The 10736-nt window shown below is 36.5% G+C and overlaps 1 protein-coding gene across 12 annotated transcripts in view; it reads left to right on the plus strand.

Annotated features, from left to right (window-relative positions):
* KDM6A (lysine demethylase 6A) overlaps window positions 1-10736 on the plus strand; it is a 200846-nt gene that overhangs the window by 144289 nt on the left and 45821 nt on the right. For 3 of the 12 annotated variants that reach the window (XR_008958921.1, XM_026513341.3, XM_057310970.1), the window contains 7 exons: window positions 3733-3831; window positions 3986-4205; window positions 4765-4899; window positions 5351-5506; window positions 6071-6166; window positions 7107-7208; window positions 7869-8264. Coding sequence is in view for 10 of the 12 variants with exons in the window: in XM_026513341.3 (XP_026369126.1) it covers window positions 3733-3831; window positions 3986-4205; window positions 4765-4899; window positions 5351-5506; window positions 6071-6166; window positions 7107-7208; window positions 7869-8264 (1204 nt within the window). In the remaining 2 variants the exon portion in view is untranslated. The remainder of the gene's footprint in view (window positions 1-3732; window positions 3832-3985; window positions 4206-4764; window positions 4900-5350; window positions 5507-6070; window positions 6167-7106; window positions 7209-7868; window positions 8265-10736) is intronic. The other 9 variants (XR_008958922.1, XM_044389373.3, XM_057310980.1 and 6 more) reach the window with 7 other exon arrangements.

The following is a 10736-nucleotide window of genomic DNA, read 5'->3' on the forward strand; positions in this document are numbered from 1 at the left end:
ATTATCCTATTTTGTTTTAATTTTAAGCTCTTTGAGTTTTCCATATAATCATACTAAGTTTTAGTATTTTGTATGGTTTTGTTTTTCCTTTAAATTCAGCAAAATGTGTTTCTATGAGATGGAGTAATATTAAGATTAAAAAAATTTTTTTTGGTTAGTCATTAATAATGTACAATAAGAGTTGGCTGGGAAAGTACGTAGTTTTAGCAGAAATTTTCCAATACCTTCCAAGGCTTATAAAATCATCTAATTTGGGTTGCTCACTAGTAAAGCTTGAGAGTCCAAACTTTGTTTTTCTCTTTCACTGAAGATATTTGGGAGCAGAAACTGGATCTTACCATTTTGTATATTCTCACCTAGCAAAGTGGCTATTCAATAAATGGGATAAATGAACTGACTGAACTTTGGAGCCAGCACCATTGCTAGCGTTAGTGTTGCACAGTGGGCGGCTTCATACAGGGACTGGAAAGGAGGTCCAGTACTGGGAAGTAGGGGCTGCCTAGTCATCACCTCTAGTGTTAACATTTATATATGAAAATTTATTTTAATATAGGTTAAAAGGCGTGTGTATTTTCCTTTTGACCTAAAATAAAGATTAGTAATTTAATACAATACAGTAGTGTTGATGTCTTTTAGTATACTTAAAAAAAATTCTAGGCATTTAAACATCTAAAATTACTATTTTAGTAATGCTGTAATTTTCAGTTCAGTGAGCAGTATTCCACAGGAGGTTTTTTTTTTTTTTTTAAATTTTAGTTAACTGACTACATTTTAAGCCACCAAGATGCTTTTATTTGAATCTTTTCAGATAAAATTTTCCAGATATACAACATGATTTACGATTTCTCAAATAAAGTTTACTTACCTCAGTCTAATTCGTTTTGGAGTTTGAGATTATCATGTTAGATGTTCATTTTTTTTTTAGCTGTAATAACATAATCCGACAATTGTTTTAGACTTTTTTCGTTGATGTTTACTTTTTTTGACTTCCTTCACTGCCTTCTGATGTGTTGCTTCTAATCCTTTTTGTTGTGAGAAAATTTTTATAAATAATATATATTTTAAAAGTTATTAAAGCTCTGAATGGAGACCTCAAGTGTCAGTAAGCAACTTTGGGATTTGATGACCCTAATATTTCTAAGGCTTTTTACTACTTACCTTTGCATTCAGGCCTGTGTTGAAGATGTCATTTGGCATGTATATATTATAATACAAGGGTAATGTGGTAATGCTCTTATACTAGTACTAATCACTGACTTTGTTATCACAGAACTATAGAATGTTAGAGCTAGGAGGGACCAGGGAGGTCAACTGCTTCACTCTGTAAACCCTGTCATTTTATAGATAATACAAAGTGAGTTCAGAGGAGTAAATGTTTTGTCCAGGGTTGCAGCACACAGGTAACTAAATCAGAACACGAACTAGAGCCTTGGTTCACTCATTGCTATTTCAGAGACGCAAGGCTGTCTCAGGAGAACTTAGTTAAGTTTTATTAGAGGAAAAGTGGTTGGTGGTTGGACTGGGACATCTGCATTTGGGCACATTGGTTTCCTACTTTCACTTTGTAGGAATGGAATGTGAAAACATTGGTTTGGGGAATTACGGCTTATTCCTCCCAGTGGTTGGGTAAATTTGTCTATAAATCTGAAATTTGGCTTTGGTTTAACAACAACAAACAGAATGTATTTTCTACTATCTGTTAAGCAATTCCTTCCTTTGTGGTGTCTGTCCCTATTTGGCATTGTTAATGACTTCTCCTGAATTCTCCCTTCCTAAAAGTTTGCAGGCACTCTCTGACCCTGCCTTCTCTGTCTCAGACACTGACATTTCTTATTGCCCAATCCACAAGATGAGTGATTCCTTAGGCTTATTTTCACCTCTCCCTTGTAGGTGTCCTATGTTCTTAAACCCTCTCTTCTATGTGGATGAATTCCAAATCTAGAGCTCTATATTTCACGGTATTAAATTTCAGGACCACATCTCCTGTTCTTTACCAAATATTACCCATTTTAGTGTTCTCACCTCACATCAAAGTAAGCATATTTCAGACCTCATTCATTATATTCTTTTCCAGACCATCTCCTCTCCTTTTAGTTTTGCCAGTGAGGTCACCTTTTATTTATGCATTTTTTTACACTCTCTTTGCTCAGGCTTAAATCTAAGTTATACCCCCCCCCCCCATGGATGTCTAATCAGTTGGTCACAAAGTCTTTATCTGTCTTTTTGGTTTACTGTTTCTCCTTTCTTTTTCTTTCTTGCCATTTTCATTACTTTTACCCCAATTTTGGCCTGTTCCAAACAAGTGAGTATCGCTGCCTTCTTTTTTACTGTCCATAATTTATTTTCCTTTCAGTTTATTCCTACACATTTTTAGCAGATTAATATTCCTGTGAAGTGCTTTCTTGGTGCCATTTCTCTTGTTAGAAGAACAAAAACTTCAGGTTATCCTTGGGCTGGATTTATAATTCTCTACTCTGTATCTGTGCTGTCTTCTATACATTAGGTTTTGCTCATACTGTTCAACATTTTGAAATGCCTTCTCTCATCTTCTCTGTCTGAATCAGTAATTCCCAGACTTTGGATTACATGAATTAGTAAAATTTCAAAGAATAATTATGGGGATCTAAATATATTTAAGAATTTTTTGCTGTTTACTCAGCCAGTTGTATTTCACAGTAAGTTGGTTGCAATATAAATATTAATTAGTTTAATGGAAAATTTATGTATGTAAGTATATGTTATTTTTCCATTTTATTTTCATGGCCAGATTGCCATATACTGGCTGATATTTGGTAATCACTGTTCGTTACTGTTCTAAACGATATGCATCTATGCACATTCAAATTCCTTAGTGTTATCCTTCCCTTTCTTGCTTTTCCTAAATCCTGTAGTGTGTATTGTGGTGTCTTCTACCCTAAATTCTCATACAGGTTCTTGTCTGTGTCAGCCATATGATAACGGCATCATGACATTTGTAATGTGTCTTCAATCCTCAACTAAATTGTAAACTCCTTGAAGGCAGGGACTGGGTTTTGTTTTTTCTTTTTTCCTTAGTGCCAAGCACTAAGAAGATAATTTCTGTATTTATAGTTTCAGCTGCTGCTCTGTGTATCCATCCGGTACATCTGCATTAAGAAAATGACAGGTCCTTGAAACTTTAATCATACCTTGCTACCCTTACGTGTCGTGAAATATTGCACTCACCTTATTATTACTGTTTTTGATAGTTAGCTTGATTTTACCGGCATCTTAATGTTTGTATTTTTTACGAATTACAGAATGATTGACCTCATGGTTATTATTTAGGAAAGGAGAACTGAAATCTGATTCAGCAAGTCTTACCAACGTAGAATGATTTTCTTGGTTTTTAACTCTGTATTCTTACTGAACATAAGCTATATAAATAGATCAAGCTATTTAAGTGGAATGGCAGGTGCATGTGTGTGCACGTGTGCGCTTTCAACTCTCTATATGATATTGAAGTAATACGGCCTTTAATGATTTTAATATTGTTCATTAATGCGGCATGCTTTAGCACTTATCAGATAAACTGTAATATAGTTTACTGAATGGTTAATTATGTACATTATAATTTTATATATGTATACACATTCATAGAAATATGTTAGCTTATTAGGATTTTTATTTGCTTTGATATATGTAGTCCATTTTTCAGAAAATTAATTAGTATTAATGGAATTGTCTGGATTTTTTTCCCCCCTCCCCTCTCAGGTGCTATTCAAGTATTGGGAAAGTTCAGGATGCCTTTATATCTTACAGGCAGTCTATTGATAAATCAGAAGCAAGTGCAGACACGTGGTGTTCAATAGGGTAAGACGTTATATAAAAATAATGGTTTTATACTTGATATACAACAGTTGCATCACTTGTAATATACTTGGTAGTTAATATCACGTGAGAAGCTAAGTAGTTCTTCTTAGTTGACTTTTTTTTTTTTTTTTCCCCCCTGACTTTCTCTTTCTAGCGTGCTGTATCAGCAGCAAAATCAGCCTATGGATGCTTTACAGGCTTACATTTGTGCTGTACAGTTGGACCATGGCCATGCTGCAGCCTGGATGGACCTAGGCACACTCTACGAATCCTGCAACCAGCCTCAGGATGCCATTAAATGCTACTTAAATGCAACCAGAAGCAAAAGTTGTAGTAATACCTCTGCACTTGCAGCACGAATTAAGTATTTACAGGTAAAACTTTTTAAATAACAGTTTTTTAAAGGCACATGTTTCCCCATGACACTCAGGCAGGAGGCGGGTGGCTGGAAAGTTTGTCTAGTTGTGTTTTGATGTCTATAATTTGTTTCCATATTTTGTAAACATACCATAGCTTGTAATATTATTTTACTCTTCATTTTAAGTAAGATATGCAGTATTTAAAAGATGCTCTTTTGCACATTTACTGTTGATGCATATTAATTTACATAATTTTTTTCTATGTGCTGTCTACATTTTTAAGTTGTCATAGCATTTTAGAGAAAAGAACACAAACACTGTCTTTCACTCTTGCTTGGAGTTTCATGAGAAGACAGCTATGAGAACTCTGAAAACAGAGCTCAGCTTTGTTTTAATTCTCACAAAGGTTTATATTCCGGTTACCCTCTTTATACTTAGTATCTTTCTGAAACCCCAAATTAAGAATCTATTTTCTTTTAAAAACAATTAGTTATAGCATTTAGGAAGATTTAGTGGACTTGCTCTTACTCAAGTAGGCTTGTGTTAAATTTGCTTTTTACATAATTTTTCCTAGGCTCAGTTGTGTAACCTTCCACAAGGTAGTCTACAGAATAAAACTAAATTACTTCCTAGTATTGAGGAGGCGTGGAGCCTACCAATCCCCGCAGAGCTTACCTCCAGGCAGGGTGCCATGAACACAGCACAGCAGGTGAGAAGTTGGGTTATGTTCTGCAGGTGCCCAGCTGTAAGGGTTCTTTTCAATCTGTAGTGGTCAAGCGTATTTTACTAAGTACAGGAGGCTTTTATTAATGAAAAGCCTTTTGCTGTAATTATGAAGGGAATCTAGATCAAAATAAAACTCCCTCTGATATGGGAAGAAGTTTTGGGGTGCCAATTTAGAACCTTTGTGCATTTTCATGATTTTGAAGGAGATTTCTTAAAATAATGCTGCAGTGGTTTGTTTAATTTTTAGAAGCAGTTTTTCAAAGGAAGGTACACATTCCTCCATTGATGATTCATTTGATTTTGATTTTCAATAATTGCAATCAGCGATGTCCACATAGCTTTGAAAAATATGCAGTTTGTAAAGTTTTATAATTTGAAGGAATGAACTAAGAATATATAGAACCCTATTTTTGTCTTCCTTCTGTGATTCTTAGGCATGTAAACCTCATCATCCAAATACTGAACCTGTAGTAGGCCTCAGTCAAACACCAATTTCACAGCAGTCCTTGCCACTACACATGATTCCTTCTAGCCAAGTAGATGACCTGTCCAGTCCTGCCAAGAGGAAAAGAACATCTAGTCCAACAAAGGTATATGTTTTAGAGAAATAGAAAACCCCAGTCAAAAAGGAAACTCCCAACTGCCCTGAACTTGTGCAGTTTGACTATCTCCTGTCCTTTATTTTAAATTTGTGGACATCAAAGAGTGAAAGGTTTGAGTTTTTCCATCCCAGATTCTTAGCATCATATTAAATATAGAAAGTAGGAATAAATTTGCATTCATCAAATCATTTTATTCATCTCCCTGCCGTTAAGATTTCAACACACTTTTCATCATCACTTCCTCCTGACATTGAGATAAATTTATTGTTGGATCTAGTGGACAGCATGGTGTTTAGGTTAGCCATTTGGGCCATAGTTTAGGGGTGGGCCTTTTTGGGTGGCTTATTAAAGAATATTTTTGTTTTAAATTTATGATCTCCCAAATTTGTTACGCATGTAAAATTATTTTTAAAAGAATTTAATGTCATAACATTTTTATATGTAATATTCCAATTCATAGTCATCTGGCCTTCATTAGTCATTATTGTTAACTCCATGGATTTAACCAAATATTCTTTAATTTTTTTTTTTTTTTTTATCAATTTTCCTCAGAATACTTCTGATAATTGGAGTAGTGGCCATGCAGTGTCACATCCTCCAGTACAGCAACAAGCTCATTCGTGGTGTTTGACACCACAGAAATTACAGGTATGTAAGATACACTTTTGACAGATTGTTTTTCCTCTTAAAAAAGAGTAGAAGCGGTAAACTTTAAATTTTTAAGTATTCTTAAGGTTGAGTGACAATAAATCTAATTAATACGCACATAAGCAAAATGAACCCACATTTATCAGAGTAATGGGATAATTTATTCTTGATTTTTCACTTATTTTTAGTTTTATTTTTAAATAGGCGATATATTCACATGGTTCAAACTGCACCAATATGATTATAGGCTAAACAGAGTAAATTCTTCCAGTTCCTGCTCCTACCCACTTAGTTCTCCTCCTCACAGCCAGTCCGTGTTATTAGTTCACCTATCTTTTCCTGAGATATGTCATGCATGGATAAGCAAATATGCATCCTCCTTCTCTCATATGTTATTATTTTTCTCCTTTTTTACACAAATGGTAGAATGCTATATATATTGTTAATGTATTTATACAGACCTTTCCAGGTCAGTATATAAAGAGCTTCTTTGTTCTTTTATGGCTACAGCATACTTCTTTATGTAGATGTCACACCTTTCTTTAAGCAGAGCACTAGTTTTAGACAGTCAGGCTGTCTTCAGACTTTTCCTATTCCGAACAGTGCTGCTTTGAATGTACTTGACATGATGCATTTTTAAGCTTAAAGAACTTTCTTTGTGAATACTGAAAAACACTGTACTGACGAGTAAAATTTTATGCCCATTTGTCTCAAATATCACATTATAGTAAACTTCTTTAGGTGAATGTTTACTTCTTACTTTCTCAAACTTCTTTAAGGGCTTCATCTTGGGGTTGATTGCTGTTGATCAGGAATCCATATCTTTGACTAGATAGCAGTTCTGAGTTGGTCTAGTCAGGACAAAGTTGCTTAGAATAGTGAGCTTGAGCTGGTTTCTTAGATATGCCTTTGACTGTATTCTCCTTTCTTCTTCTTCTAGCACTTGGAACAGCTCCGTGCAAATAGAAATAACTTAAATCCAGCACAGAAACTGATGCTGGAACAGCTGGAAAGTCAGTTTGTCTTAATGCAGCAACACCAAGTGTGTATAGCATTTTTTTCCCTAAAATTTGTTAGCATTTTTTTTTTTTCTTGACTAAAACATCCTTTTAGAGCATGTTCGTGCCCACTTCTTTCTGCCAGTATTTGGTGGAATTTAGTAATCTTGCTTCTTAAAATACTAATAATGGACAGAGATTTTTAGGTAAAAACAGCTGTAAATTTAATTTTGAGCACAAGACTTGGTATCTTGTTACTTATTTACATGCTCTTTTGCCTATGTTCTAAGGGTTTATTTATATTATTTAATACTTAACAAACTATCCTAAACTGAGGTGAGGTTCTCAGGACTTGTTTAGTTTGGAGGTTCTGGCATATAAATAAAATAAAAAGAAAATTTGAGATCCCCTGTTTTCTGCTTGGGGAAGAGACCTATAAATTCCAGAGTTTTCATAATTTTCAGCTGCTTTCTTTTATCATTACTGAAGGGATGTTTCTCAAAACAGATTTCAGCTTTTCTGAGGGAGCTAATCTAAATATGAACAAACACAACTTCTTGTTTTTGAAAGTGTGTATTTTTCAACCTAGAGAAATTAAAAGTCAGGGTAAAATCAGAGATTAGCTGGTTACACACCTTTATATTCTGGTTCTCTACCTTATGGGCCACATAAGCAGCATATATTTTTCATTTGCTTTTTGACAGATGAGACAAACAGGAGTTGCACAGGTACGATCTACTGGAATTCCTAATGGGCCAACAGCTGACTCATCACTGCCTACAAACTCAGTCTCTGGCCAGCAGCCACAGCTTGCTCTGACCAGAGTGCCTAGCGTCTCTCAGCCTGGAGTCCGCCCTGCCTGTCCTGGGCAGCCTTTGGCCAATGGACCCTTTTCTACAGGCCATGTTCCCTGTAGCACATCCAGAACGCTGGGGAGTACAGACACTATTTTGATAGGCAATAATCACATAACGGGAAGTGGAAGTAATGGAAACGTGCCTTACCTGCAGCGAAACGCACTCACTCTACCTCATAACCGCACAAACCTGACCAGCAGCGCAGAGGAGCCGTGGAAAAACCAACTATCTAACTCCACTCAGGTAATAGAAGGACTAGCTGCCTTGTTGGCTGCTCATATAATAGTTGTCTTTATTTGGTTTTATGCATTTTGAGAGGAAAAAGAAGTTTGAGCAACTGTTTTTATAAGCATTTTATAGTATTATAATGTTATTAACTATATTTTGACTCCCTATACACACACACCCACACACACACCCGAGTATATTTTCTTTTCCATTATAAAATTCTCCCCATACAAGCACGCATGCACACACCCACACAATCTTGGAACTTCCCAAAAGAAAAAATAGATCATACAGTCCCCCAAAACGTTCTGTTAATTTACAACGGCATACACATTTATGTAATGTTATTTAGTTCATTTCTACATATATTGCCTACTTAAGATCAGGTGCTTATGCTGAGTTTTAGGTATTCACTGTGGTAGGCAAAAACCATTAAAGAAGCAGTTACCATAAATTACTATGAAGCATGACTTTGGTAAAAAGTGCTGCCATAGGAGGGCACATAAACTAAGATGTTAAGAGTCTCCAGAAATTGGAGAATTTGGGAGGGGAGAGAACTGTTGAAGTGTGCCTAGAGTATAGATTATGAAGAGGGGAAGGGCGAAATATCAGGCTGAGGAAGGTAGTGCCTGATTTGTCCTGAAGGCAAAGTGGAGCCACTGAAGTATTCAAAACAGAATAGTAGATTTCATGAACATTATTTCTTTTTTTTTTTTTTTTAAAGATTTTATTTATTTATTCGACAGAGATAGAGACAGCCAGTGAGAGAGGGAACACAAGCAGGGGGAGTGGGAGAGGAAGAAGCAGGCTCATAGCGTAGGAGCCTGATGTGGGGCTCGATCCCATAACGCCGGGATCACGCCCTGAGCCGAAGGCAGACGCTTAACTGCTGTGCCACCCAGGCGCCCCACATGAACATTATTTCTGTCAAAGATATGTGTCATATTTTACTCAGTTCACTGTTAGACATAATTTCTAAGTTTTTACTTCTAAATATTATGCACATAGTTTTTCCTATGTTTTAGATTGTTTCCTTGGAAGGGATGTTTCAGAGTGGAACTGAAGGGTCAAAGAGTAAGCATCAAAAAAAAGTGTTGCTAACACATATTGCCAAATTATTTGTACTTTTATTAGTCTACTGTGAGAAATATTTGACTTATTTCTGGTTGGCCTTATATTATTGGTCAAACCAAGATAAGTTCTTTTTCTAAAACTTTTAAGTTTATTCCTAAAGCGCTACTGTTGGTGGGACCATCTCTTCTAGAATGATTAGTAGTTATCCTTAAATGTTGAGCACCTAATGTATCCATGTCCTATTTGAGGTTCTGGGGGTAAAAAAGCAAACATGTCTTAATTCATGCAGGTTAAAAAAAATAAACAAGCATTATATATAGAATATTAGGTAATGATATGATTAGTTCTCTGGAAAAGTGTATTAGAAAGGGGAGCTGGGGAGTACTAGAGATCAGTAGTAGAGAATTCACAATTATACATAGAAAGGTCAGGGAAGGCTTCACTGGAAGGCGACATTTGAATAAAGACCTTAAAGAGTTACATGCCTTGAAGGTATTTGTGGTAAGAGTGTTCCAAGCGCAAGGAGCAGTAGGCCCTAAGGTTGGAGTGTGTTCTGCATTTTTTGAGGCTTTAAATCAAGGGGGCAAGCATGGCTGAGCCAGGCCAGCTAAGGGTGAGAAGGGAGGTAAATGTGGTCCAGCTGGAAACAGACCGTGTGAATCATGTTCAGCCTGGTAAGCTACTATAAGGGGTATTGGATTTTTATTGTGTTACATGGGAAACTGTAAGGGGTTTTTGAATGGAGGAGTAACATGATCTAATTTAGTTTTTAACTAGATTCTCTCTGGTACTCTGTAGATAGACTAAAGGAAGCAAAGGTAGAAATGATGTGACAGATTTGGAGATTATTGCTATAAGCCAAATTAAGAGACGGTGGTGTCTAGACCCAGAATGGCAGCAATAGAAGTGGTCAGCTTTTGGGTTCATTTGGAAGGTAGAACTGATGGGATTAGCTGATAGAGTGGGGTGTGAAAGAGAGGAGTCCAAGCTAGCCTGACCTACCTCAAGGGATTCGTGAGTCTGGGTGAGCTCATGGGGGCGGCAGGTAGGGGGTGGGGGGCAGTAGATGGAGGAAAGAAGAACTCAAGGCCGCAAGCCTTGGGGGCATTCCAGTGTAGTAGGTCGGGAAATTGAAGAACTAGCAAACGAGGCTAGAAGAGGAGTGACCTGTGAGGCAGTAGGAGATACAGGAGAATATGAGTGATGCCCTGGAAACCAAGTGAAGAAACTCTTTCAAGGAGGAAAGCATGATCAAAGTATAAATCATACAGTGCTCGTTGGCCTGGTAAGGTAAGGACTGGGAATTGACCATCTGAGGTATTTGGTGAATTGCTGGGGCCAGGAAAAACTAAGGGGCACAAGCCAAATCTACCCCATGACCACGAGCTGCTTTTGTTACTGTTTTTGTTTTTA

This window comes from Ursus arctos, chromosome X (genome assembly GCF_023065955.2).
Source record: "Ursus arctos isolate Adak ecotype North America chromosome X, UrsArc2.0, whole genome shotgun sequence".
Taxonomy (NCBI): domain Eukaryota; kingdom Metazoa; phylum Chordata; class Mammalia; order Carnivora; family Ursidae; genus Ursus; species Ursus arctos.